Source organism: Hypoxylon fragiforme, assembly GCF_022984875.1.
Source record: "Hypoxylon fragiforme strain CBS 206.31 chromosome Unknown GGS25scaffold_6, whole genome shotgun sequence".
NCBI lineage: Eukaryota > Fungi > Ascomycota > Sordariomycetes > Xylariales > Hypoxylaceae > Hypoxylon > Hypoxylon fragiforme.
In genome coordinates this window covers 1,294,900-1,321,404 of record NW_026054761.1, presented here as the reverse complement: position 1 = coordinate 1,321,404, position 26,505 = coordinate 1,294,900, and the positions used below count along the sequence as shown (strand labels likewise).

General features: G+C 48.7%; 9 protein-coding genes across 9 annotated transcripts; 3 read left to right on the top strand and 6 right to left on the bottom strand.

The window, feature by feature from the left end:
• Positions 1-494: 494 nt before the first annotated feature.
• On the bottom strand, positions 495-2,523 carry GGS25DRAFT_494749 (UDP-glucose 4-epimerase). Its single transcript, XM_049261379.1, has 4 exons — positions 2,139-2,523; positions 1,734-1,968; positions 1,222-1,672; positions 495-1,154 (listed from the first exon to the last, which is right to left on the bottom strand). The coding sequence occupies exons 1-4, from the start codon at positions 2,165-2,167 to the stop codon at positions 751-753; spliced, it is 1,119 nt and encodes a 372-aa protein (XP_049115595.1). The 5' UTR covers positions 2,168-2,523; the 3' UTR covers positions 495-750.
• Positions 2,524-4,261: 1,738 nt separating this feature from the next.
• GGS25DRAFT_322581 (uncharacterized protein) lies at positions 4,262-8,037 on the top strand. Its single transcript, XM_049257835.1, has 3 exons — positions 4,262-4,455; positions 4,687-5,941; positions 6,011-8,037. Exons 2-3 carry the CDS (start codon positions 4,740-4,742, stop codon positions 7,812-7,814), a joined length of 3,006 nt encoding a protein of 1,001 aa, XP_049115594.1. The 5' UTR covers positions 4,262-4,455; positions 4,687-4,739; the 3' UTR covers positions 7,815-8,037.
• Positions 8,038-8,962: 925 nt separating this feature from the next.
• GGS25DRAFT_494737 (putative FAD synthetase) lies at positions 8,963-11,081 on the bottom strand. The gene is made up of 3 exons (XM_049261378.1): positions 10,281-11,081; positions 9,641-10,106; positions 8,963-9,528 (listed from the first exon to the last, which is right to left on the bottom strand). Exons 1-3 carry the CDS (start codon positions 10,475-10,477, stop codon positions 9,331-9,333), a joined length of 861 nt encoding a protein of 286 aa, XP_049115593.1. The 5' UTR covers positions 10,478-11,081; the 3' UTR covers positions 8,963-9,330.
• On the bottom strand, positions 11,082-13,723 carry GGS25DRAFT_494736 (DEAD-domain-containing protein). Its single transcript, XM_049261377.1, has 2 exons — positions 13,540-13,723; positions 11,082-13,477 (listed from the first exon to the last, which is right to left on the bottom strand). The coding sequence occupies exons 1-2, from the start codon at positions 13,666-13,668 to the stop codon at positions 11,189-11,191; spliced, it is 2,418 nt and encodes an 805-aa protein (XP_049115592.1). The 5' UTR covers positions 13,669-13,723; the 3' UTR covers positions 11,082-11,188.
• Positions 13,724-13,924: 201 nt separating this feature from the next.
• On the bottom strand, positions 13,925-16,619 carry GGS25DRAFT_494735 (putative GMC oxidoreductase). Its single transcript, XM_049261376.1, has 2 exons — positions 15,771-16,619; positions 13,925-15,709 (listed from the first exon to the last, which is right to left on the bottom strand). Exons 1-2 carry the CDS (start codon positions 16,012-16,014, stop codon positions 14,292-14,294), a joined length of 1,662 nt encoding a protein of 553 aa, XP_049115591.1. The 5' UTR covers positions 16,015-16,619; the 3' UTR covers positions 13,925-14,291.
• Positions 16,620-16,791: 172 nt separating this feature from the next.
• GGS25DRAFT_321677 (aldehyde dehydrogenase) lies at positions 16,792-19,054 on the top strand. The gene has a single exon (XM_049257830.1). The coding sequence runs from the start codon at positions 17,446-17,448 to the stop codon at positions 18,946-18,948; it is 1,503 nt and encodes a 500-aa protein (XP_049115590.1). The 5' UTR covers positions 16,792-17,445; the 3' UTR covers positions 18,949-19,054.
• Positions 19,055-20,058: 1,004 nt separating this feature from the next.
• Positions 20,059-22,255, bottom strand: GGS25DRAFT_322188 (uncharacterized protein). Its single transcript, XM_049257834.1, has 6 exons — positions 22,235-22,255; positions 21,589-22,036; positions 21,319-21,535; positions 20,860-21,248; positions 20,423-20,799; positions 20,059-20,343 (listed from the first exon to the last, which is right to left on the bottom strand). Exons 2-6 carry the CDS (start codon positions 21,769-21,771, stop codon positions 20,073-20,075), a joined length of 1,437 nt encoding a protein of 478 aa, XP_049115589.1. The 5' UTR covers positions 21,772-22,036; positions 22,235-22,255; the 3' UTR covers positions 20,059-20,072.
• Positions 22,256-22,520: 265 nt separating this feature from the next.
• On the bottom strand, positions 22,521-24,337 carry GGS25DRAFT_322029 (FAD dependent oxidoreductase). Its single transcript, XM_049257833.1, has 2 exons — positions 23,969-24,337; positions 22,521-23,922 (listed from the first exon to the last, which is right to left on the bottom strand). The coding sequence occupies exon 2, from the start codon at positions 23,908-23,910 to the stop codon at positions 22,624-22,626; it is 1,287 nt and encodes a 428-aa protein (XP_049115588.1). The 5' UTR covers positions 23,911-23,922; positions 23,969-24,337; the 3' UTR covers positions 22,521-22,623.
• A 465-nt stretch (positions 24,338-24,802) lies between these two features.
• On the top strand, positions 24,803-26,468 carry GGS25DRAFT_522705 (fungal-specific transcription factor domain-containing protein; the record flags this gene model as incomplete). Its single annotated transcript, XM_049264290.1, has 3 exons — positions 24,803-24,860; positions 24,932-25,603; positions 25,681-26,468. The coding sequence occupies 3 exons, from the start codon at positions 24,803-24,805 to the stop codon at positions 26,466-26,468; spliced, it is 1,518 nt and encodes a 505-aa protein (XP_049115587.1).
• Positions 26,469-26,505: the final 37 nt, after the last annotated feature.

Sequence of the window (26,505 nt, the reverse complement as noted above, 5' to 3'; positions counted from 1 at the left end):
TAGTTACATAGAGTATGTACTTAAATCATTAGATTTTCAATATGCAGTGTACTAAAAAAACTGGCCTTGGCAGCATGATGCCCAGTTGACATTGCGCAACTGACGGCGCATCTTAACTTTGTTTGTCCAGTTATAACTCGACCTGCATTGAACTGCCACGCACAACCCAATCTTCTATTCGTTCATCTGGATGCAATATTTACGATATGTAGGTTTTTGCGCCCCTATTGCATATAGTTTCATAAACGATCTAGTTCTATAAACCATGATGACGAGTTTTGGGAAGCACCTTCGGTTGTTTCCGCGGTGTTGGTGTAATGTGAAGAAGGCGGAGTGGCTATGTATGTACAAATTAAGAATTAAGAATGAACTTGAAGAAAAGGATGATCCTCGTTGGGTTCATGTTGATCAGTGATTGTCTCTTGGATCAGCACACGGCAAGGATATGTAACCGAAAAACCATACATGCACACTGCAGTGATTAACATGTCATGTGTAGGTACTAGGTTAGGTATGTATGTATTTCTAATTCATCAACATTTCATGTTGGGAGTTTTTCTTTTCCTTCTTCGTATCGTCATTATCTACCCGTCTGAAATTCCATTGCAAAATGTGCCCATAAGCATAAAGCCAATGTGGGAATATTCATCTATTCTATAGGAAAAATGGAAGCCTCCTTTCTGTCCTCAAACTTGAATAGCAATTCGATTCGATTCGACACGGCCGATCCAATCATCAATTAAAAGGTGATCAAGAGGTCTCGCCCTTGATACCAGCCAACAACTCGGCAGGTGGGTCCTGTCTGTATCCCTTAGGGTTATTCGACACCCACCGCCAGAGATCCTCGCATGCTTTCTCCATGGTGAGCTCTGTCTTCCACTGAAGTTCCTGGTTCGCTCGCGTAGGGTTAGCTGTCAGGTCCAACACGTCGCCTTGTCTTCGTGGTACCACTTCGTAAGGTAGATCTCGACCAACAACCTTGCTAAATGCGTTGATGATCTCAAAAACGGTGCTGCCCCTGCCGGAGCCCAAGTTCCAGGCCTTGACACCAGGCTTGTGTTCCCTGAGGTAGTTCAGTGCAACTAAGTGGCCTTTCGCCAAATCAACAACATGGATATAGTCGCGGATGGCAGTTCCGTCTCGGGACGGGTAGTCTATGTGATGGCTCCATTAGTATTCCCCTCCATAATGCTTCAAAGTTTGAACAATGATTGCACATACCTTCACCAAAGACAAGCAGCTTCGGTCTGTCACCAGTCGCGACTTTGCCTAACAACGGCAACAGGTTGTATGGCACACCTTGAGGATCCTCGCCCATAATGCCGGTTGGATGCGCACCACACGGGTTGAAATAACGCAAGTTGGCGCCGTTCCATTGCTCAAATGGCTTCTCTGCCTTTTTCAAGTTTTGACGTTGGGCACCGATAAAGTCCTCAATGATGTTCTCAACCATAGCTTTAGTGCGGCCATACGTATTTGTCGGGCCGATCGGACAGTGTTCGGGGATAGGAATCATGTTCTCGAAGCGAGTGGCATCGCCGTAGACCGTGGCAGAGGAAGAGAAGACAATGTTGGTAACATCATACTTCTTCATAGAGCTCAAAAGGGAAATGGTACCGCCGACATTCACACGGTAGTACTCGAGAGGGATCTCACCAGATTCCCCAACAGCCTAATTTGTATGTTATTAGTACTCGATGCGATATGGAGAAGATTGCGATCAAGGAACTTACCTTGAGCGCAGCGAAATGAATAACGCTATCGATAGCCGGATGCGCAGCAAAGACTTTGTCGAGCTCATCTTGGTTGGTGAGATCAACCTTGTGGAAAATAGGTCGCTTGCCAGAAATAAGTTCGATACGGTCAAGAGCGACTTCGGACGAGTTGTATAGGTTGTCTACGATGATGACCTCGTAGCCATGTTGAAGCAGAGCGAGCGAGGTAAAGGATCCTATATAACCCGTTCCACTATTTGCGCATGTTAGTTTGGATTGTATTAATATTCATCGCAAACCGGTTCAGGATGTTTTGGTTTGAAAGGACCATTATCATTACAATTGACAATTGACATCGTCGCGCAATGAGATAGTGGGGGTTTGTGTGAGAGTTGGAATGCGCGCCGCATGAAAAAGACTTACCCAGTGATCAGGACAGTTCCTACGGCCATTTTTTATTGTTGGTAGTGGTGTTTTGATTTGATTGGAAATTTTTATGAAGCGAAACAGAAAAAGATCGCGGCTGTCTATTTAGATATTAGGTATGGGAAGGAGAGAATATAAAAGTGTTAGTTATTCTGTAAGTGGGATGGAAAGTCGCGACTTTTGAGGGTGCGGCGGTCAAAAGTGATCTCCATTTTTAAAATTGGACGAAATTAGAGGGGTTGCAGATTGCCCCTCCTTCCGCAATATGTTGCTACAATGCTGGCCCAGGTAGGCATAAAAACCTTGCTAGCCTAATAAAATGCATACCGATTAACATGGTAGCTGCATGGGCAGGTACACTAGGTAGTACCTCCATAGTCCGTTGCACTTAGTTAAGGAGAATGATGGGGCAGTTGTAGGGGCAGTTGGGGTTAAAATAGATAATGATTTATTTCTTCCAGGGCTAGCAGCTACGTAACTACAACTTGCCCACCTTAAAGGCTTAAGACGCACGTTTTTTGCCTTGGAACACATGTCCAGTTCAGGGCAACGCTCTTAGCGTAGTATAGTACCGTATTCAGTAGTTTCCATTGTATTCCAGGCACTGAGGCTATTATAGTATAGGTAGGTAGTACAATAGATGCCATGTGTACCCTATTTTGGAAAGCCGGATGGATGGATGAGTATAGTATGTAACCTCCAGAGTCCAGTATCATGGCAGTATGTGCTACACATGTATGTATGGTCTAGACAAATATGGATCTATTCGTAGCACAACGGGAATCATAACGATCGAATTTCCAGCAATAGATCGTGTACTTATTGACGTAGGTATAATGACGAAATTTCCGATATGGAGTAGAGCCTTAGCATTTTCCATACTTGTATGTTTGGTCTGTGGTTCAGATAAGGCTTGGAGATCCTAGTGGTATGGACGTGGATGAATATTTATGTTTGTTTCATTTCTTTTAACGCTAAGCTCGCATGGCATGTAGTTATGTATAAGTAGACAGGTTGCATAGAAGAGGTAAGATTATACTTGACTGGATGGAAACGGATAATCCGCATGATATCCATGGATACATGATATGCATATGTAGTTACATGTACAGTAGTTCCATAGGAACATTCATTCAATGTTGTACGTCCGAGTTTTAGATTGAATGCATCCACATGCATCATGGATAGTTATCCTCAATTCAAGTTGTCTTGATGCCTGCAAGTGCACATGTGGCATTGAGTTCAAAGTTGCATGTGGCTTTTGCCAAGAGATGTGGCTTGTTCAGATTATTTGTGGCGACGTGAATTGTTCACCTCAGTGCTCAGTGCCCAATGCTCACTGCAGTGCTGGCACATTTGAATGTTCAAGGTTCAAAGTTCAATCATTGATCCAATTGAATTTTCCACTGCAGTCTCTTTTAACTACTAGTGCCTGCATGTACAACTGTTGTACAACATTGAACATTGAACATTGAACATTGAATTACGAAACCCGCGATACATACCAAGCGGCTCCAAGCCTCTTAAACTAAAACAGGTACATAGTAGGCAAGACGACGCGACGCGATCGGGTGAACTCCCCAGTTGCATTCCTCAATCTAGATTCAGCAACGCTAAATTTATTATCAAGTTTGCGGCTACTCTAAGGTCTCTAAGGTCCCTAAGGTCTCTAAGGTCTTCAAGTCCCCATTCCAGTCATTCCCCGTGGCCTTTCTCTTTGACAAGTCTGCACCAATGATGATCAATGATGAGCTAACCGAACAGTGAATAAAGAAAAAGAAACACTTGATGGAATTGTGTTTCATCCACATGTGCATGTCTTCCATGTTCTCTATGCTCTATACCGTCTTCGGAAACTTCTTGATAAGTCATATCTCATCTCGACAACTCCGGCTGGCAACGCTTTATGCACCCCAGGCGTAGCCCACATGTGTCGCCGCACCCGGTCATCTCCCGCGTGTATGCAGCAGCCAGCTGTTAACAACATTGAAGTTGTTAACAAGCTCTTAACAAAGGCTTAGTACCACTTGCGCGCTCAGACGCTTTCAGCATCACAGGATTCACCAAACATAAGGCTTTATTTTAGGAACAGTGGCTGGGGAATGAACGAAACCATTCACATTTTAGTCATCTCCATCTACTTGTTAAATCAACATCACCACTTTCATCTCTATTTTTTCATCACCCTTCTATCAACTACCTACCTAAATCATTCCCTCTTCGTTGCCGTATCACATCAACGTGCCACATCTACTTAGACTCGGTGAAAGCATTCGACCTATTATATGAGTCTATAGACCAGGGGTGAACTTTGGTATGTATGAATGTCCATCTCTTACTCTACCTTAATATTTTGGTAGTCGTTATTACATTCACAACCGGCATTGAATGTGATCAGCTTATCTCATCTATTTTCTCCGTCTCTTGAAAACGCATGAGATACTTCATGTTTCCTTACTATCAGTTTTCGTCTAGCCATCCAATACCTCTCATTTACATCTGCTACACAGTCTACGCTTCTGTCACGCGCTAATTCTATATGTAGACCTCTGGTTCTCGCTTCTAATTTGGCCGAGAGCAACGAAATTCATTATCAAGATGTCTTCCACGCGCAATACCCGGGCGAGAAATCGCACAAACGGCGTGAATGGCACTCCTAATTCCGCACAGCAAGGATCTCACCATGAACCACCATCAGCAGATCTGCCTAGTCTATATCCGGTACATGACGGATCATATGGCATGAATACATTTATCAATGTGGACTCTGCAAAGAGGCGGCGTGGTAAAAAGCCTAAGGCCGGCTTTATCAATGAAGAGGATGATGACCGGCGTTTTACCAAAACTCTGCGGGGTGGAGATGGAAAGCGTTTTGGCATGGGTGATGACCTGAAGAAGATTGTTGAGGAAACTGTGGATGAATCCGACGATCAAGGTCACGAGCAGGAGGGAACTGCCAAGAGGGGAGTTCCCAAGACAGCAAAACAGAACCCTAGCCCAGGCGGACCTACGCCAAAGACCGGCCCTGCTGGGAAATATCAACCACCTGTCAGCAATGGTTTTCCACCCCTTGACCCTGAAGCTGTCCATGAAGACATCCGGGTAAACATTAAGGTCCCAACACTGGGGAAACTTTTTTCTGAAGACGACCATCACAACAACACCGCTATACCACCATTATACAGGACACTGGATTATAGACATGCCAATCCCTACTCACTGGTTCATAACCGTTACCCGTCAGCACCACCTTACGCCACCAGTGAGTTCTTTGCCATCCCTTCAGGGCAAGGCAGGTATATTCCGGGACAGTTCCGCCCTAGCTCATCGAGAAGTTTCACTGTTGAAAATGGATTGTTTGATGATGCTACAATCCAGACACCAGCACAGAACAGAGCCACGTCGGAACCTTACTCCAGTCCCCAGCCTGCTGTGAACGCAGCGCAAACGCAGCAAAAGAATGCATCCGAGGCAAACGCAGGTAACCAACCAGTGATGAACCAGCCAGCAGCAAACCAACAGCCAGCGATAAACCAGCCAGCGATAAACCAGCCAGCAGCACATCAGCCAACCGTAAATCAGCCAGCTGTAAATCAGCCAGTCGTAAACCAGCCAGCAGCACACCAGCCAGCAGCAAACCAGCAGCCAGCAGCACATCAACCAGCCGTAAACCAGCAGCCAGCAGCACATCAACCAGCCGTAAACCAGCAGCCAGCAGCACATCAACCAGCCGTAAACCAGCCAGTGGAAAATCAACGGGCGGTAAACCAGCAAGCAGTAAACCCACCGGCGGTAAATCAATCGTCAGCGAACCAGTCAGCGATGTACAATTCCACGTTACCGCAAGGTGACCACCTTCCCCGTATCACTTACGATTTCGACTCAACCAACCCTCCCATCGACTTTAACGCTGATGATGGCCATGAAGCTGATGTAGAAAATGAAGAAAATGAAAATGAGAGATCTGAGTCTGAATCTGATTTCATTGACCAAACCCCTCCGCGAGTTCCTCCTTCTACAAAGCAACAAATTGCACCTCAGATAGTGCCACAGGCGGCGACGTCGGGTCGAAGAAGGCGCCGAGATTGGACCCTGGGGGCCTTAAATGGTTGGCAAAGCGCCCTGGTTGTATTCCTAATGGTCTTAGGCATCGTCTGGACCGGGTTAACCATTCTTAGCCCTGGGTCTTCTTCTTTAAAAAGCGACGCCTTCCCTACTCGAAACCGCTCATTCTCTTTCTATGATATCAAGGAAAGTGTTTACAGATTCGTCCCATCAATCCCGAAGTCGATAAAACCGTTGATAAAACTTCCTAAAGCGAAATCGACATACGGGCGACCATATGACCCACCGTCAGATTTTGTTGAAAATCTCCACGAGAAGATTCCTGACAAGGTTTATGCTAAAGTAGGCAAAGATGGCAAACTTGAAATATCGCAAGATTTCTGGCATGCAATTCGGGACATGATCAAGGGAGACCCTATCGCTTTAACGGTGGAAAAGGCGAAGGATAAAGGTATACATCTCTCAGAGGCTGAGTGGCTCGCCATTAGATCCCGCTTAGAAGCTGAGGGGCTTAAGTTGCCCGGTGAGCCCTCGGGGAGCGGTGCCGGATCAAAAGTTGTGCCGAACGTCGATCCTAAAGATACGGATGCTTTACTAAATAGCAAGGCTAGCCGCTCTTGGTTGAACTGGCTCAACCAGAATGAGGAAATGTTGAAGAAGTCGGTTGGGGGAACGATTCTTAATAAGGAAGATTTCGTGAAACTGTTCCGGGAAGAGATTCGATCATATCAGCTGGACATCAAGAAAGAATTCGCGACATTAGACAGCCGTATTCAGGATATTGGCCGTAGTGTGGCTAAGCTCCGCAGCTCGGCCAAAGGCTCGGGGCTTAGTGAAAACGAAGTCAGGGCTATTATAGACGCCATGGTGAACAAGGCCATCCACAACGCAAAACTCGACAGCATAGCTAGTGGTCGTATACGCGGCCACACAGACTCGTTAGTCAACCAGGTCAACTTCTTTAGTATTGGCTCGGGAGCTATTCTTGATCCGTCGTATACCTCTCCGGTCTGGCAAGTCCCCAGGGGATATTTCAAGTACAAGAGCAAGGCATGGTATCTCCGTGACGGCTACAAACCCCAGCCTCGGTTATCTGCATTGGTCCCGTGGTCCGAAGAGGGTGAATGCTTCTGCGCCGGACCGAGCGTCCTGAAACGGGTGGTGAACACGAACACGATACACGTGGTAACCAGCCGCGTAATCATTCCGCAGAATCTTGTCGTAGAGCATATCCTCCCCGGGTCAACCCTGGACCCCGGTGCGATGCCCAAAGACGTTGAAGTGTGGATATATATCGAGGAGATGTCCCTGAGGAAAAAGGTCAAAGCGTTCTCAGACGAGCACTTCCCCGAGACGCCCAAGGAGACAGTACTCAACGAGGGCTTCGTCAAGGTCGGCCACTTCACGTACGAGAACAGGACTTGGGGCGAGCCGTTCCAGGTCTTCAAGCTGAGCGACGAGCTCATAGGGCTAGGCGCCAGCAGCCAGAACATCCTCGTACGTGCCATCAGCAACTACGGCGCAGACCACACCTGCTTCTACCGCCTGCGGATGTACGGCGAGGTCGTGGACACGAGACCATGGGAGGCTGACGGTGTTGAGAACTAGTTAGGGTGGACTATAATGATTTTCCTTTTCCTTCTCTCATACACACATATGGCGGAGTGGGTGCAAATGCAAACTCTTGTTTTTCTGTTTTTAGTTTCCTATATTACGTAGGATATATAATACGCTGAGACAGGAGAAGCAAAGCAATGGAGTTCTGGCTTCGATATGCGTGAAAACTACTATAGAGAGAAAAGGAAAAGTTTATACAGAACGAGCAGGCGGGGGGGGAGATGTATGGAGAGAGGTACATTCCGATTGAGAGATGGCGTTAGGGGGTAATAGCAGAAGCCTCACCTTTAGGTAGTGGATAATCATCAACTAGCCACCTAACATATCAGCCAGCCAACCCGTTCACGCCTACACCAGAGAACTGCGGCGGCAGCACTAGGAGTGGCGGGTCGAGAACTTGGTTCGGTTCATACTCCTGTATCCCCACCCCCTCTCCTCACCAAATAACGGTGATATCGGCAGTGGCCTGGTCTCGGTGGCTGGGCGGAGTCAAAATAAGGGGGCGTATCGGAGGGACTGACTTACCTATGGATGACTTGATACCATGCCATACCACACCACACCATACCACACACACACACACACACACACACACACACACACACACACACCGCGTATGTATATAACAAACCAACCTACACATTACAGAGTTCTGTTTCTTGTTTGATGTAGTAGATCAGTCGGCACCTACCTACCTAGGGAAGGCAATGCCTAGGTAAAGTATGGTAGGATATCCTACTGTACACTACACAGTAGTAGAGACTAGATAGACTACTAGATATACCTGGTCATCACAGTTGCGTTTTGTTTTTTTGTTTTTTTGGGGGGGGGTTTTTTCGTTTCTCTGGGTTTGCTTTGCTTGGGATGTTTACCTCGTTTGCACCTCATAGTATATATAGCAGTTGTCAGAATATATACCGTCAAAAGGTGAGCAATTACCACTTACCTAATTTCCGTCGTTCAAGTTACATTAGCCACGATCATGTGAAATTACCGTGTTTGGCACATACCTAAAATTTACTTGTATTCGTTACCTAGATGGCACGTGTAGGCAGGCTATGAGCTTGATATGAATAATATCGCTTCTACCTATGTACACTCATCAACCGCAGTTCCACAGCAGCAGGTAGGTAAGGAACTGAAGAAGAAATCTAATATTTAGCTATCGCGCATACTATCTGAAACCACCGCCGGCCTTTTATATTCGAATGCCCTAGGTCCTAGATTGTAATGTAGTATTTTAGCGAGTATCTACTTATAATTCAGACCCCCCCTATCCCCCCTATCCATACCTAGATACGTGTGCCTAGGTAGGTACTTAAGGTAGGTATGTATATGAACACTACTTATGCGTAGTCGTCTAATATCCCAAAAATCCTGGTCCATCCGAACCACTTCAAGGCCTAACTAGGTGGTATACTCTACTCTCTACTTTAGTAGATCTACAAACTAGTTCAAAATGCGAATCTAGAACACACTTTTATTTTCCTTTATGTTGCACCCAACATTATGGATCCCTCCCCAGCCGCTCTTTCATATCCTCCATCAGCTCGTACGCAGGGAGGAACTGTGGCCCTTCCGTTGTTTTACTCTCCTTGCCCCCTGCTTTTAGCGCCGGGTTTGGGTGCGTGTCATCGGTGCCGCCGAGTGATGTGTATCCCTTGTCGTACAGAGGACAGTATGGGATTCCTAGGGCGCGTATGAACTGTTGGCTTGGAATTAGCACCAATTTATCTATTCCTTCACATATTTGGTGGGGATGGGAAAAGGGGCACATGAGAAATAAGTATAGAAGAGGGGAAGGACTGGAAACGTACCCCCCACACCTCGCGATAATGCCAGTCGATCACAGGGTGTATGCGCATGAAGCGCGGCCAGTCGGCATCGGTCTCGTCGAAAAAGGTCAAGGAGGCGCCATGGGGATCAGTGCGCCGAGTCCCAACAAACACGGCCTTGACCGTCGGGCGATCGCGCAGGTATTCCGTTAGTGCAGGTTTCATAGATTGGTTCGATTGCGTTAAATCTAGGTGGTAGGTAGCTGTGGTTGTTGCGACGAAATCGTCGACTTCGGCGAAGGGGAGCGCGGGGCGAATGTATAGGGCTTGTAGGCGTTGCGGAAACGGCGGTGGCGGTACGAGTGGAGTGTCTGATTTGGGTGGTTGTTGATGCGCCGGCGAGGATGTAGACTGAAGGGAGGAGGAGGAGGGTAGCGAGGCGAGTATTAGGATGAGCAAGACGAGGCAGTCTTTTCCTCCATTGTAGGATAGCGAGAGTTCTTCGGGTCTATAGCAATTGTGTTAATTTGTTTTGTTTCACCAGAACATTCAAGTTTTAGAATGGGTGATTTCCGCCGCTTCGTGCGACAGCTTATGAAGCCATCTTATGACGATTAGGCAGCAGTATTATTGGTTCAGTCACAACTAATGGAATAGAATAGATAGGAAGGGGGTAGCAAACCTATACCGCCGCAATGCTTCGTCAATGACGCCCCTGGCGATTATAATCTGATTCTTTACTGAATTGAGTACTTCGTCCTGTGTCGGCGTGTCAAGGAAGTTGTCGACCTTGGCCTTCATATCGCAGCATAATGCCTCCAGCTCGTTATGGCTGGTGCCATTTGTAAGGGGAGGCGACCCGTTCTGAGGACCAGGCATTGTTTCTTAGCCCTAGTTTCTTTTGATTCTTCTATATCTCTGAATTTCTTTTCTTTTGTATTCCAATTATGCGAATAGAGCCTGATGTGACTACCTCTTAGGGCTGAGATATGGAGGTGGAGATGTGTCTCATAGGTAATCGCTTTCCGTCTTAGAAGACGGTGGTCTCAGTCGTGACGGAGTTCAGCGACATGGACAAAGGGAAGCGCAAGATTATCTTCCGATCAAGATCCAGGTTAGTATGAGTAAGTATAGGGGTTGTTGTCGCAGCAGTTTCAAAGTAAGATGTTGGTGTTGAGGTTCTGAATTATAGTGAATACAGTAAGAATAATATGGGTCGATTACGCCGAGTCCGAGACCAAGAAAGTCCAAGAAGTAGTAGAACCCCTCCTCCCCTTGCATACGAGCACTAAAAAGGAGGGGTGGAAGAAGTAAGAAGTAACGGTGGGGTTTTCTATAGAGGGGCTATTTTAGTACTTGTACGTTAACTATTATAGCCGGTAAACATTGAACATCGCCCCGATATCTTATCGACAGGGGATACTTTTGGGGAACATGCATCAATGATATCAGTCTCATACTACTAGGTACTACCTAGTAGGTAGTAGTATACAACTTCATCTTTTTATATGCACAAGTATACCTAGGTACCTAGGGTATCCTACTGTGTTACCAATTGCAACACCGACAACAACAACAACCAACCACCCTCTAATCATCAAGCAAACCCGTAGCAAGCGCTTCGTAATCCTCTAGGGTATCTGGTGCCTCACTGACTTCAATAACCTTGCCTTTGCCCTTCTTACTCTTGGCCTTTTGTCTCTCGTCTTCTGAATCGTCCTGGAACCACTTCTTCGCCTTCTTCGTAGGTCGCCTCTCTTCTTCGGCCTCGCTCCCACTATCCCTATCCTTCCCTGCCATAGGTAAAGACGCAAGGAAGGCGAGGGGATCTTCCCCATCAGCCGGTGCTGGCAAGCTGGGCACACCACCCACTGCCTCCTCATTCTCCATCGCTTCTCGGGCCTTTCGCTTCTCCTTCTTCTCCCTTCGCCTGTCTTTAGCGAGTTGCTTGTCGTCGAGATCGACCTCCTTGACCTTGGCTGCTTCACTTTCGACAAACTTGAGCCGCTGAGCTTCTGCAGATCCGTCTTGCATAAAGTCGTCTTCGTCCTTGATCCTGTACGGATGATGCGCTGTTCCATCATCATCAAACACTATCTTGTCTCCCTTGCCTTTGAATTTCAGCATCTTTTTCTTGGACTTTAGTAGCTTCTCCCTGCGTTTCGAATCCACCACAAATGGTTCTTCGCCGCCCAGCCCGGTTATAATCTTGGTTCCAGGGGCCAACTCGCTGTTCTTTTGAGCATCATCAAAGTCATCGCCTTTGAGTACCCTCTTTACCGAAAGGAAGTCTTGATCATCATCGTCTTCGCTACCTGCAGCTTCTTCCCCTTCGCCAATCATTTTCGTGTAATGATTCGTCAAAACGTCCTGGTTCGTCCGTTCAAACATGCGATCGTACTTCGTCCTGACTTCATCCTTCTTCTTTCGCCTCTTCCCATTCTCGTCAAAGTCTGATTCTGAATCACTAGACTGCCCTGCGCGCGGCGCATTCTTTATTTTCTTGATATCTTCACCCTTCTGGAATCTAATCTGTGGTGCACCTGGGAGACCCAAGCTAGCAGCATATGCGTCCAGGTCTAACTTTTTGAGGTTGAAGATTTCTTTATCTTTTTGTAAGTGGATGGAGCGGGTGTAGCTGATGAAGGCCTTTTGGCCGAGGTATTTGAGGTCCGGATTCTTGAAACACATGTCTTGGATCATGTTCTTCACACTCTGCTTCTTCTTTTCCCGCACATTGACTTTGTGTATGGGTACTTTTCGCTGCTCTAATCGCTTGAGCATCCCTTCCTCCTCGCTCGGATCTAGGAAGAGTACAGCCTTTCCATCTCTCTCATAACGTGCTGTTCTTCCGACTCGGTGAATGTAAGTATCAGTATCTTCGGGACAGTCCATCTGGACTACCCAGTCCACCGCAGGAAAATCGACACCACGAGCGACAACATCAGTCGCAAAGAGACAAGCATTTTTAGATGCCGCAAATCTTGACGTAATCTCCATGCGTGCTGTCTGTTTCTGTCGGCCATGGAGATGTAGTAAGGGAATACCGGGTTGTAAGTGGCGGAAGCTCTCGTACACAAAGCGCACTTGTTTTCCTGATGATAAGAATACGATCAACTTGCTCTTGATATTAGCCTTGATAAATCCGTATAGAGTATCCATCTTGTCGGGTAGCGACGTAACGAGGTAATGCTGTGTAAGCGTCGTTGGAGTCGCGGCAGCTGCAGCTTCGTGGACAGCTACATATTCGGGATCTTTCAGGCTTAACCTAGCCAAATCTGAGACTTTTTTGCTTTGTGTAGCGCTGAACAGCATCGTTTGCCGCGACTTGGGCAAGTGTTCTACGAGCGCATCAACGGCCGATTGGAATCCCATATCCATAATTCGATCGGCCTCATCTAGGACTAGGATCTGCAGATTATCCACCTCGAACCCGGCTGTCTGGTCGAGATGTTGTAGCAACCGGCCCGGAGTACAGACAAGGATATTCATTCTCGCCAGCCGCTCAGCCTCTTCGCGCAAACTCTTCCCGCCGATTACTAGGCCAGCGGAGAAGGTATGGTGTCTCCCAATCTTGCGCAGGACCTCGAATATTTGCACTGCGAGCTCGCGCGTGGGGGAGATGATCAAGGCCCCCAGTCCATCGTACTCGGTCCATTGCGCGCGGTAGAGCTTCTCGAGGACTGGGACGAGGAAAGCGAGGGTCTTTCCGGAGCCAGTCTTGGCCGCACCTAGAATGTCACGACCTTTCAACCCGAGAGGGATAGCTCGAGCTTGGACATCGGTTAGGTTTTGGAAATGCGACGCTTCGAGGCCGGAGGCAGTCGGTTTGGAGATAGGCAACGTGGAGAATTTGGTATTGTCTTCTGGCTTCGGATCCTAGAGAATATTGTTAGGTCGGACTGCTGTCGGGAGGTAGGTAGGGTAAGTCAGATACGTACAAATTCGTTGACAGCATTTTGTAATTTTACAAGGTCTTCTTGGTCTCTTTTCCTCTTTAGCGACTTTGGATTTTCTTTCGGTTTCTGCTGCTTCTGTGGAACGCGATTACTTGTACGAGCAGCGGCCATTGCGTCTTTGGATTGCTGCTACATATAATTTTTGGAAGAATTTAGTGAATGGCGCCTTGGAAATATTCAACGGGAAGGAAAAAAAGAAATGGGACCAGAGGGGAATTCTGCCAATTTGTGGCTGACAAAATACTGACCGCCATTCAGCCACATGGTTCGGGGCAGGCACCGCCACAAATAATTCCGAGGTTCAGCAAATCTCCAAATCCCAAAATCCCAAAATCACATTCATCTGTTTACGAACTGAATCTTGCCATCTACATACCAGTCTTCAAGCAATACTTCGTACGTCCGCTCTAGCCCAGGGATTTCATAACATTATTCTAGTAAAATTTCTAGATATATACTAGATATATATAATATTGACTATCCAGCTTGTGCTTTTTTTTTTTCAAAAAATGATCTACATAACGCTATAACTATCGTTCTTGATGTAGCTACAGGAATCTTACAAAATACATGGTTGGGTTTTCAGGTATCCATGCGGTTCATTCTAATTGGGGGCATTTCCAACGTGTGCGGCAGCTTGTTTTTCTTATATCCAACTCCGCGGCTTAATCTCACCAACTTCATCCTTCTATGGCATTAATGAACATCCAACCGGTAAGACAAGAGTTCACCGATCATAGTCTGGCCCTCTCCTTCTGAGCATTGGCCTCTTCGGCAATGAGCTCGGCAGCCCTCTCAGCAACGGCCAATACTGTCAGCATAGGGTTGATGGTGGGAATGGTAGGGAACACTCCAGCATCTACGATGCGCAACTTCTTTAGCCCCTTTACTTTGAGCTTCTCGTCAACGACCGCTAGCTCATCCTTGCTCGTGTCGCCCATCTTGGTCGTTCCGCAAGGATGGTACACAGTGTGTGCTGCCTTGCGCGCATAGAGACTCAATTCCTCGTCGGTTTGTACCTGCGGCCCAGGGGCAACCTCTCGCTTGATCCAGTCCTTGAATGGCGCCTGCTCTGCTACCTTGCGTGCCGCTCGCATGCCGAATACTAGAGTAGCCGCATCGTACCCTTCCGGGTCTGTAAAGTATCGGAAGTCTAGGGCGGGCTTGACCTTTGGATCCGCAGATGTAAGGTAAAGTCGGCCCCGGGATCGCGGCCGCGGGATGTTGGGCGTCATGCAGAACGCGTATCCATCTTTAATATCGGGGTATCCTAACCGCAAAGTGTTGAGTGTGAAAGGGATCTGATAACAGTGCATCATGACATCAGCGATGTCTCCATCAGAAAGACCCTCTGGGTTCGCAGCCGTTTTCTTGGCTCCAGCCCCAGCTGGCTCACGGCGCAAGAAGATGCCTGCGTCGGAATCCATAGTTGTCTGGTTCGCCGGTACGGGCTTATTCAATTCCCACATGATGATGCTTTCGGGGTGGTCCTGCAGATTCTCACCAACACCTGCAATATCGCGAACAACGGGTATGCCGAGATCTGACAGTTGCTTCTTGGGTCCGATGCCTGAAAGCATCATAAGACGAGGGGTATCTACAGCTCCTGCGCTTAGTATCGTCTCCGACTTCGCCTTGACCGTGCGAGTTGAGCCATCCTTCAAGGTCAGGGTCACGCCACTGACATCATCTCCATTGACGTTGATGCTGGATACCCACGCATTGGTCAGGATCGTGAGGTTCGATCGCTTCTCTTCGCCCCGGAGAATAGGGTGAATGTAGGCAACAGATGCACTGGATCGTCTTCCATCGTCGGGGTTGTAGCTCACTGAGAAAAACCCAACACTAGGCTTCAAGGATCCAGTTTGCGAAATTTGCTTGTTAAAGTCATTTACAACCGGAATGTCCAGAGCTGTGCTACACGAATTGACCCAGTCCTTGCATAGCTGGTTGCGGTGCTTGGCGTGAACCGGCTGAACAGTGTTCCTCAGTCTATCCAACGCTTTCATGACAGTAGGAAATGTCCAACCTCGCGCCCCTAACGATTGCCAAATATCCATGTCATATTGAAATGGTCTAAAGGAGATGAGGGTGTTGTGAGAGGAGCAACCTCCTAGGACCTTTGCCCTTGAATGTCTAATAAATGAGTTGCCTAGACACAGAAAAAGGTAAGATTAGAAGGCGATTTAGATGTAAAAATGCGCAAAACTCACCATTAGGTTGCTCAGTGGTGCCATAATCATAATCGAGCTCACCACCGAGAAGGTTCAGCCATTTCTTGAGATCCAAGACACGGTCATCCATGAAATCACTGGGACCAGCCTCAATCAGGAGTACATTCTTGTGCGGAAGATACTCGGCGAGCCTTGCGGCAACGACACAGCCGGCTGTGCCACCGCCGACGATCACATAATCGTACTTATCGGAGTCGGAGACGGGGAGCTGATTAGTAGTCATCTTCGATTCGATAGCCGGTTGGTTCCTTTTCTATACCTAAATATGGTTTGGTATATGCAAAAAAAAAAATGAATATGTATTTTACAAGGCGTTTAATTTTTCTAAGACCTGCTCTGCTTTGCATGCGATCATGCGGGCGAGTCAAGCCTATTAATCGAGCAAAACTTCGGACAGTTTCGTACCAAGCAAACTTGCCAAGCCGGTACGGAAATCGGTCCAAGATAGCTCACTTTCGCTTAGTATGGGGACCCTTATCACCAAGTTATTGGTTCGTAGTATTCCTGGGAGTCTGGGACCCTGTACGTGCAGGCAAATCTCGTGGGTCGAGCGGTGAATGGTCTGATGACTCGTGGTCTAGGGATAGCTGTATGCAAAACTTGAAGATTCTTGGTCTTATTTGGTGGCTGGACCCTGGCTTGAGATAGGAGAGGACTCCTTGGATAGGAAAAAGATAAACTGACCTTAGCCCACGCTGCCCACCACCTTAAGTGTGCCACCCTATTACCCTATTATAAAGACTGCATAACTAGTAGGCTACTGTGCACTAACGAGACAACCTAGGTGATGGAGATAGGTGCGTCCGTTCTTCTAGTGTAGCTTTTCTTAAAAAAAAGTTGCATGTAACCTCTTGATTCAACGAATCTCCGTGCCTAATAGAGCTGCTAGCAGTTACTAACAAAAACGACAAAAAAGCAATATCTCGTACCACACTAGCATAAAAGGAGTCAAGTCGGCGTCAGATTCTATAGCCTAGCATGGATCCCACGGCGCTATTATGGAAACTAAAGATAGTCAAGGCGGCCCCCGTCTACATCATACGTAGTTTGTCGTAGTTTGTGGGATAAGTTCGTCAAGGTCGTCACTAATACGGCGTACAAGTTTACCAATCGGTAGGGAGATAATTTTGGAAGAAAGCCGCAAAGTGCCGAACCCGCCTTTCCGCATAATTTTTTCTTTAGTTACCTGATGACGTGAACTGTTTTCCGAGCCGATCCAAATAAGGAGAACTCCACGTCCGAGGATCTTTGTTTCAAGCAACTATCCTAACCTGGGCATTTTCACCGACAAACTTCATTAATACCCACGACCTACTATACCCAGAGGGCAGAAAAAACTATCTTGAGTACAGTATAGGTACATACCTAATGAATATTCATATCCAACTACCAAGGAAGCAAGCATCCCCCCCCCCCTCACTGCCCAGCCTTTCTCATACGAGAAAACGAGGCAAGAGGTCCATAAGCTACTTACGTTAGCTTGTTGTACGTCGTAAGGAGAAAAGGGAACGATTAATTAGTTTAGAAAGCCAAGTAAAGAGTTTTAGCCATTGGATTTCGATTTACATACAACACCTCTTATTACCATCCATCATCATAATCCATAAGTAGTGTGGATATAGTTAATTAATATCGTCAATACTCAGTCAGCACCATGGGGTTTAGAGACATAGACCGTCATTCCTTCTACGCGGGCAAGCCGCAACCGTCACCAACGTCCGCCGGCCATTTCGAGTCAATTGACCCGTCCAACGGAAACCCCATCTGCAAGATCTTCAACTCACCCCCCCAAGCCATCGACGCCGCCATCGCATCCGCGCAATCCGCCTTCCCCTCATGGTCTAGCACGCCGCCGATAGAGCGCGCGCGCATCCTGCAGAGGGCCGTCGCGCTGCTGCGCGAGTACAACGACGACCTCGCGCGCATCGAGACCCTCGACACGGGGAAGCCGTTCTCGGAGACCTCCACCGTCGACATCGTGACCGGCGCCGACGTCCTCGAGTACTTCGCCAGCCTCGTCGCCAGCGGCGGCCTCAACGGCGAGTCCTTCCGCCTGCGCCCCTCGGCCTCCGTCTACACGTCCAAGGAGCCCCTCGGCGTCTGCGCCGGCATCGGCGCCTGGAACTACCCCATCCAGATCGCCCTGTGGAAGTCCGCGCCGTGCCTCGCCGCGGGCAACTGCATGGTCTACAAGCCGAGCGAGTTCACGCCGCTGCACGCAGAGTACCTCGCGGGCATATACCAGAAGGCCGGCGTCCCCGACGGCGTGTTCAACGTCGTGTACGGCGCCGGCGAGGCGGGCTCGCACCTGACGCAGCACCCGGCGATCGCCAAGGTCAGCTTCACGGGGCAGGTCAGCACGGGGATGCGGGTCGCGGGCGCCGCGGCGGGCGGCATGAAGTACGTGACGATGGAGCTCGGCGGCAAGAGCCCGCTGATCGTGCTGCCGGACGCGGCCGCCGACACGGCCGCCGACGTCGCGATGCTCGCGAACTTCTTCAGCACGGGCCAGGTCTGCACGAACGGCACGCGCGTCTTCGTGCCGCGCTCGCTCAAGAAGCCGTTCGAGCGCGCGCTGCTCGACAAGATGCAGCACGTCCGCGCCGGCGACCTCTTCGACCCGGCCACCAACTTCGGCCCCCTGAGCAGCCGCTCGCACCTTGAGAAGGTGCGCGGGTACGTGCGCCGCGGGATAGAGGAGGACGGGGCGACGCTGCTGTGCGGCGGCGTCGAGCAGCCCGCGAACCTGCCCGCGCACCTGAAGAGCGGGTACTGGATCAGGCCGACGGTGTTCACGGACTGCACGGATGAGATGGCGATTGTGCGCGAGGAGATCTTCGGGCCGGTGATGGCGGTGCTGGCGTATGATGAGGTGGACGAGGCGGTGCGCCGCGCGAATGCGACGGAGCTGGGGTTGGCCGCGGGGGTCGTCGGCAGGGATATCGATGCGTGTCATTCGGTGATCGCGAGGCTCGAGGCGGGGATTACGTGGGTGAATACGTGGGGCGAGTCGCCGGCGGAGATGGCGGTGGGAGGGTGGAAGAAGAGTGGCGTCGGTGTTGAGAATGGGCGGAAGGGTCTGGAGGCGTGGGTGAGGAATAAGAGCACGCTGGTGGAGATGAGTGGGAGCGTGGCGACGGTTTTTGCGAAGCTTTGATTTGCATTTGGATCGATTGTTAGATGAGGTGGTAGGTGTCGCGAGTACTGTCATGTGAGAGGGAGATTGGATGTAAGTAAACAAAGATCGCGAATACCCAGAAGAAGAAATCACAAAAAATATGTCGCAGGATAGGTACAGCATCACCCAATATGTACCGCATGCTTAAGTAGTAGGCAGACAGGCACGAAGGTACCTATCTATCTATGCCATGACACGGCATCAACAACTTCACTTCTTCCTCAAGTCCCAGCACTCAGCCAAGAAGCTCAACGAAAAAAAAAAAAATCGAATCACCACGAAGGGTGTAGTCCGGTTCCAAAAATTGATGATACCTTTACGTTGTCCTGTTTCCAAAAATTTAGAAAACGTGGGATTGAACCCTCTTCTACTCTCATTCCCCACCCAAAGGGACATAAAACCTTGACCTTACATACCTACCTAGTAACCTGGTAGGTAGGTAGGTAAGGCCAGGCCCCGCCCCCTGGTTATCCAAAATTTGGGTGGGGATGGGGAGGGAAGGAAAGGAAAGGAAGGAAATTCGAGGGAGGAGAGGGCGTGTTATATAGTCGCAGGGCGGTGACGGGGAGGACAAGGAATGGGATTATTCTGCCGCTGGTGAGCGGTTATTGGACGGGCGCGTCGGTGGGTGCACGCGCTACAGACAGCTGACAGCTGTAGGTGAGGCGTTAAGGGTGCCCTTGAGGGTGTTTGTTCCTGAGGTGCTAAGGCAGCAACGTGTGAAATGAGGGTTTGATGCCTGGCGTACTACATGTTCGAGCAATATACACGGTCTATTACTTCCATCGCTTTCTAGCGCGGGTGCGGATCAATGTATATGTATGCCTTGGTGCCTGAGGTATATAAAAGTGCTCAGGGGAAAAGATAGGCTTGTGGGAAAGAGCGCAAATTTCTCGATGCTAAAGCCCTCTAGGTTAGGTACATACATTCCACGTCGCGGTGTCCCATTGTTCATTGTGCTTAACTACCTGGTATCTAGGGCGAATAAAGAAAATAAAACCTCCAGACAGGTTACCAAGAAATGGGTAAATCAGGAATTTCACTCTCGAAGCTATCCATCACAATTCATCATCTGAAATACTAGTTTAAGCGGGGAGTTTGCCTTAACTAGACTCGGGGTACTTTGTCGGTAGGGGATGGAGGTAGCTAAAGACATGATCAGGATCCCAGGCCTTCTTCAAAGCCGCCAGTCGAGGTAGTTTGTTCCGTCCGTATATCTGCTCGATCGTCTCGTTTCCGTACGCGTAGGGGACTATGACTTGCAGCTCGGAATACCCCGACGTAGCAACGACGTCTTCGCGAAGCTCAGGGCCTAATTCTTTGACGAATTCTTCGGTCTTGCCGCCTCGTTCGGTCCATGAGAAAAATGCTAGCCTGGGAATGGAGACATTGATATTAGTATTTGGTGTATGTCTGAGGTGGAAATTGCTGGGACAAGAAGGAGGTGACCTACATATACGCTTGTGCGCTTCTCCAGGGAAACGCAGTCTTTTCGTTGGGCACGGCGGCACTCGCTTGGTTTGGGAATACTTCGAACTCGAGGACACTGTTTCTGCCATCCGGATGGGCCGCATAAAACGCGTTCATTTTCTGGAATGCTTTGTAGTATGTCGATCCGGAGAACTCTCGTATATTGGCTGAATAAATAACCCGGACGATGCCTTTCTTGTTCACCACCGCGTCGAACCCGAAGCCATGGACCGATAATAGCTTGTTCCATGGGACGACGGTAACTTTTATAACTGGCGGGTTCAGGTCCAGGATCCGTTTCATGACTTCCCGGGCTTCGCTTTCAGGGCCGAGGTATACATAGTTCGCCAGAATTTGTGCCTGGAAATATTAGCTGGGAGGGTGTAAACCGAGCTGGTATCTATGTACTTAATAACTTACTTGGTTCCTCTCTGGGTCGTAGCGCGTCACCGAAAGAGAAGCCAACCGCGCAGGGAAAATCCCAAACGACGCCATTGCTTCGAAATAGGCCGAGCTCATCTCAGCAGGAAAAATCATGTCTATGTTGGTCAGTTCCCCTTCTCCAGGCTTTCGTTTGTGGAGGCGATAGGTCGCCGATGTCACCACCCCAAAGTTGGCTCCTGCGCCCCGGATAGCCCAGAATAAATCGGGATGGGATGTCTCAGATACGTCGACCACCTCGCCGTTGGCGGTGACGAGGCGCACTGAGACTAAAGTATCGGCTACCAGTCCGTAGATTCCACCGAAGCGCCCGACGCCTCCGCCTAGAGTTACCCCAACGACTCCAGGGCCTGAACAAGTACCGGATGCTATATAGATCGCTCATAATTAGTCGAGTTTGTGAAGTACTGGTGGAGTTATGGGTTTAGGGAAACCTACGCATTTCATACCCAGCTTCGTACACGGGGTCGAACACCTGGCCCAGAGTGGTGCCGCCGCCTATGGTCAAAGTGTCTGTATTATTGTCTACGCTTATCGTATTCAGCTGGCTCAGATCCAGTGCCAGACCGCTCTGGAGCTTTCCAAGGGTGGGAGAATATCCATGACGACCCCCTGTGGCGAGAAAGGGGATGTTGTGCGAGCGCACAAGCTTGATCTGTAATGCTGGTTTAAAATAGGGGCTTTGATTGAGAAGTGCTCAAGACATACGGTTTTAACCACATCCTCCTCTGTTGCAGGACTGACGGCTGCTACGAAGGTGGGAGGGTTGAACGTCGTCCATCGCTCCGTAGCACCTATAAAACCATCATCTCCAGCAAACTTGATGGTGGTCTGAGAGGACCAGTTATTTTGCCCGTCTAGAAGAACTTTTTTTATGTTGACCAACGGCATGGTGGAAATAGCAACTAGATGAAATCGTAAGATCAGGTGGAAGACGGGCGTGGGCTATGGGCGTGGGGACGTGATTAAGAGAACATTGAAAACGTAAGCTTATGTATTGTGCGCTGACAGCATATGTATGGCATTGAAACAGTATAGCAGCAGCATCATGCTACATAAGGCATACCGATCACGGGGATGGCAGCTTTGTATGTCGGGGTTGGCTCTGAGTTCCCGGGCCAAGCCGGGGATCCGCATCGCCGTTGTGAGACAAGTGCTATCCCTGATCAGTAAAGCGCAATGGTCGAGAGGTCGCTGAGGGTCTATATTGGACACTATTTAAAATATCCTTATAGATGCGAGAGGGAACTCGTGGCTTTTCTTTTGACATTTTCATATTCGCGACGTAGTCGAATATTCTCTCCTTTTATACACATTGCCTCTCTTCAAAGATGATGGAGATACAGCGGCTTACCTTAGCTACATCGGCAATCCACCACTGTTCGGCAATCCTTCTCGGCAACCCATTACAAAAGCGTACCCGGGATTGGGAAAGGTGGCTCGAAGAAATATTGGAAAGACAGAAAGATGTAACACCTGCCTCCGCCGAGAAGCTGAAACAGGTCGTACAGCTATCCCCGACAGAGGACGCAGACTAACTAATGCAATTATGTCATCCAGGTATTTGAGATTTGAACTGCTAAAGATGCGCTGTGCTGTAGTTGGGATATTGGGCGACTAGAAATGGATTTTGCCAACGAAGATGAAGCGTATTGGCCAGTGTTGGGAATATTGAACATGTCTTCCGGTTCCTTCGGTAAACATGAGAAGCGGGGGCTTCAGTTATTGAATGAGAAATGCGACTTAAAGAACCTTGGAAGGCTGTTCATGATTTCTAGGCAGATCTGAATCCCTTCGCATCTCCTTAACATCACTAAAGTCTGTAGTCTTGCCAACCCTCCAACTTATATCCACATCCGCATCGTTCCCTTCTTTCCACCGCCACCTGGCGCTATCTTGTCTACCTTTCTCTAACACGTCTTTGACCCAGCCCCCTATAGTAGGAAGCATTTTGAATGCATGTGCTGAGTCACCAGTCACTACCACTAGTCCTTTCTTCTCTGGCACAAAGTCGATCACATATTCGCTATCTGCCGTGTCTGCGCACCAACAAATCCTCCTCCCAATAAGCGGCCTGTCTGCTAATGCGGGAAGCGTCTCCCGCAGTAGCCGTCTGATCACAACTTCGTCCTGTGCGGGGATGAACTCGTTGTCCTCCGGCGGGAGCGATAGGCCAGACGGTGTGCTATAATTTGTATAACCGGCTACAGCTGGACAAATCTTTAGCAGATTGGTGCGACGGTCAGGTTCGAAGAAAAAGCCTAGATCCCGTGCATAGGTGACGGGGATGCCGCGCAGTTTTGCCGCCTCCTCAGGGGTAAGCTGCATGTGGACGACCGGTGTGGCTTTGGCAATAACTTGACGCTTTATATGCGGTAGCACGGAGCCAAGGGATGCTCCCAAAGTCAACACGGTTGCAGAGGCGCTGTAGTACTTGCCACTGGTAGTTTCAGCGCCTGTACAGACATCCCCCGAGTAGTTCAGGAATTTGACTGGTGAGTTTAGGTGGATCGTCACTCCCAATGCGATACATGCAGAATACACGGCCGTTAACGAGTCGCCGGCAGAAGCATACCCGGCGAAGCTGTTGAAATAGCCTTTCCACTCCATAGGTCCGTCGAAGACGGGGGCCACCTTTCGAATATCATCACGCGAAACAATGGGTGTGATTTTATCATTGAACTCGGGGCGCTGCCGGATAGAGTCCAGGGATTTCTGGAGGGATTTCTTGGATTTCTCCAACGCTGCAGCGGAGTTGCACAATAGATAACCCGTCTCGTGGTAGTAAGGCGCGAAGAGGGGAGATTTCCAAGCTGCCATAGCCTCCAGGGCTAGCTCAGCATAGAAAGGGTCCTCATATTCAGCGCGTATGATTTTGTTGAGATCGTTGCCGGCGGAGAGCTCGGGAGGGAAAGTTGGTGACTTCTCGAGCACCGTAACATTGGTGTAGCCAGCCTTAGCAAGATGGTAAGCGGTTGAGATTCCAAAAGTTCCAGCTCCTAGAATGAGGATTGAGGCATGTTTGTCCATTATGGCAAACACCTTCACGTTAGGTTATTGAGTATAAAGTCACAACTACAATACTCACCCCAAAGAGCCATCCAGGACAGACGAGAACCTCATTTTGGATTATCTTTTCTCTTTTACAACATGAGAAGCAGGTCGATAAGAGTCACCGGGCGTCTTCCATCGGAGGGCTTTCGGTGCTCCATTCTCACGATCTCGAACGACGTCTTCCGATGTTGGTTGAAGATTACAAATTAGTACGATTGCTACGATTGCTACGATTGCTACATGGGAAGAGGGAAAGGATAAGCGATGTGCATTTTACAGGATGGGTACCTAGGTAGGTACTAGGTAACGCGGGGAAGTGGAGAATTGATAATTGGGGATATGTTCTCCACTTTATTCCTGAAGAAGTAATCACAGTGCGACACGACAGAGTCCCTGCCTGAACTCAGCTGGTACGACGTAGTAGATAATTGATTTGCTAATGAAGCTTATCTCCAAATGTTTCTGTCTGATTACGTTTCAGATTAGATACCTGGGTACAGGGTTGGGTCCCAAGCCAGAATCGGATCTACACCCTTCTCTCCTCTCTACTACATACTAGTAGTACCTAACCTTAGGTTACTCTACTATCGTGCATACACCTTATCTCCAACAACCCAAGCCCAAGGTTGTATTAAACGAGTGGAGTTATGGTTATGGTTGTGACAAACGGATTACCCCGACTTGAACGACTCCTCTTCTAACCTACCTACCTACCTGCTAGGTAACGATATTATTGTCTTTGACTAATCGAGTCCTTGGTCCATCTATCTCTGCACGTCTAGTAACGTGTTTTGGTGGCATGCAAATAATATTAGATCGTTGCTGATCAACTTGTCGACCCCTGTCTCCTACGTACACGTGAAGGACAATGGGAACCCGTACGAAAGGGGAGCTGCGAACGCGGAGTGGGTGTCGGAAGTGTCGAGGTATGATATCTCCTCTTTAACCAACTTCCTCTGTTTGATACGCTCCCAACGCCCCTGACACTCCGTCTTAGAACGGCGGGTCAAATGCCCGGAGCAGAGACCCACGTGTGGGCACTGCGAACGGCTCGGCTTCGCGTGTCGGTACGAACTCAAGTTGAACTGGCAGGATGTTGTCCTGTTTCGGCCTGATGATGAAACTGCAGCAGAGCTACCTGAGGATCTTATGGTCTCTATCCACAGCTGGATGTTCCTGAACATGGACCAGGCCGACTTTAATCCACATAGCCTTCAAACGAACGATGACCAGCTAAATACCACTTTACCACAAAGTAACAAGGCTAGGTATCAGTCAGATGATACTGTCCCCTACCCTCGCTATCTCTCCCCCTTCCGCCTCGGGGAGGCTGAGGGTTATCTTTGGTCCTATTTTTACGAATTTATCTCCCCGCGAATTGTGCTGGATCCCGGCTTCAACCCCTATAGAGATATTATACTAAAAATGGCCATGTATTCCCAAGAAGGCGCTTTATTCCAGTGTATACTAGCCGCGGCAGCGAATCAGCTACAGAGCATTGGCCGCAATGAATACAAGCCAGTTATGTGGTTGCATCGAGCCAAAGCATTAAGTCGCCTAAGAACCCAAATCGGCCAGCTAGCCTCGGGCAAACCCCCTGAAGTATGTGGTGGTACTTCACAAGACCAGATTATTGCGTCCACTATCATGTTGACATTCTTCGAGGCAAGTCAGCAAGAAATGCTACGGCTTTAACATTAAGTAGCTATACTAACAGAATCGCAAAGATATCAAAAGATTGTTCAGACTCATGGACTGTACATGCGGACTTTGCGCGAAGTTTCTTATCATCCCGCCTAAAAGATGTTGATGGCCTAAGTGCAGAACAGGAGGCACTTCTCTATTTCGCCGTCACCTATTTCGTCTCACACGATATCCTAGCTGCCACTGGGGGCACACTCATGGAAGCGGCCCCGATGGTCACCGAAATGTGTAAAGCAGTGGACAAGCCAACTGTGATGGCACTGACCGGATGCTCGAGGGATCTACTCATACTCATTTCTGAAATAAATCAGATTAGCACATTAATCGTCCAATCAGGCCAGAAAGGGCATCCACTAGCAATAAGGCAACGTCGAGATAATGTCGAAAGGCTCCTCCATCAACTTCGTCAAGAGATTCCCGACTGTGAATCGTCTAACCCCGAATTTGCTATCATTGCCGAGGTGAAACGTCTCGCAGCAATCCTGTATCTATATTCTCGAATCGATGGTTCTGGACCCCATGATCCGCACATGATCCGAGTCACGTCCCAGATAATGTCACTTGTTCCTAGTATTTCACTCCGTACACACACGGGTCTTTGGCCCCTATTCATGGTAGCGACTTTGGGGGTACGCCCAGAATGCGATGCAGATAGGAAGCTCATCTTGAGCCGACTTGCTGAACTTCAGCAGACAAGACAGTTAGCAAGCGTCAAGAAGGCTAGACTAATAATCGAAGATGTTTGGAAGTCACGGGATCTACAACCTAACATATCTCAGGGGTGGAACATATTGCAAGGGAGGAGACATGGTGCCATCAGTTTAGCATGATGTATTACCACAATCTATTAGGAATGGCGCTGTGCCC

Excerpts from the sequence above, each read along its gene's own strand:
- GGS25DRAFT_494749 (XM_049261379.1), bottom strand. The coding sequence starts at position 2,167 with ATGGCCGTAGGAACTGTCCTGATCACTGG. Across the intron at positions 1,969-2,138 it reads GGAACTGTCCTGATCACTGG|TGGAACGGGTTATATAGGAT; the intron begins GTAAGTCTTTTT and ends ATGCGCAAATAG. Across the intron at positions 1,155-1,221 it reads GCTGCTTGTCTTTGGTGAAG|ACTACCCGTCCCGAGACGGA; the intron begins GTATGTGCAATC and ends GCCATCACATAG.
- GGS25DRAFT_322581 (XM_049257835.1), top strand. The coding sequence starts at position 4,740 with ATGTCTTCCACGCGCAATACCCGGGCGAGAAATCGCACAAACGGCGTG. Across the intron at positions 5,942-6,010 it reads AACCCACCGGCGGTAAATCA|TTACGATTTCGACTCAACCA; the intron begins ATCGTCAGCGAA and ends TCCCCGTATCAC.
- GGS25DRAFT_494737 (XM_049261378.1), bottom strand. The coding sequence starts at position 10,477 with ATGCCTGGTCCTCAGAACGGGTCGCCTCCCCTTACAAATGGCACCAGC. Across the intron at positions 10,107-10,280 it reads GAAGCATTGCGGCGGTATAG|ACCCGAAGAACTCTCGCTAT; the intron begins GTTTGCTACCCC and ends CAATTGCTATAG. Across the intron at positions 9,529-9,640 it reads ATTATCGCGAGGTGTGGGGG|TTCATACGCGCCCTAGGAAT; the intron begins GTACGTTTCCAG and ends CCAAGCCAACAG.
- GGS25DRAFT_494736 (XM_049261377.1), bottom strand. The coding sequence starts at position 13,668 with ATGGCCGCTGCTCGTACAAGTAATCGCGTTCCACAGAAGCAGCAGAAA. Across the intron at positions 13,478-13,539 it reads AAAATGCTGTCAACGAATTT|GATCCGAAGCCAGAAGACAA; the intron begins GTACGTATCTGA and ends AATATTCTCTAG.
- GGS25DRAFT_494735 (XM_049261376.1), bottom strand. The coding sequence starts at position 16,014 with ATGACTACTAATCAGCTCCCCGTCTCCGACTCCGATAAGTACGATTAT. Across the intron at positions 15,710-15,770 it reads CACCACTGAGCAACCTAATG|GCAACTCATTTATTAGACAT; the intron begins GTGAGTTTTGCG and ends TTCTGTGTCTAG.
- GGS25DRAFT_321677 (XM_049257830.1), top strand. The coding sequence starts at position 17,446 with ATGGGGTTTAGAGACATAGACCGTCATTCCTTCTACGCGGGCAAGCCG.
- GGS25DRAFT_322188 (XM_049257834.1), bottom strand. The coding sequence starts at position 21,771 with ATGCCGTTGGTCAACATAAAAAAAGTTCTTCTAGACGGGCAAAATAAC. Across the intron at positions 21,536-21,588 it reads AGGAGGATGTGGTTAAAACC|ATCAAGCTTGTGCGCTCGCA; the intron begins GTATGTCTTGAG and ends CCAGCATTACAG. Across the intron at positions 21,249-21,318 it reads CGAAGCTGGGTATGAAATGC|CATCCGGTACTTGTTCAGGC; the intron begins GTAGGTTTCCCT and ends CGATCTATATAG.
- GGS25DRAFT_322029 (XM_049257833.1), bottom strand. The coding sequence starts at position 23,910 with ATGGACAAACATGCCTCAATCCTCATTCTAGGAGCTGGAACTTTTGGA.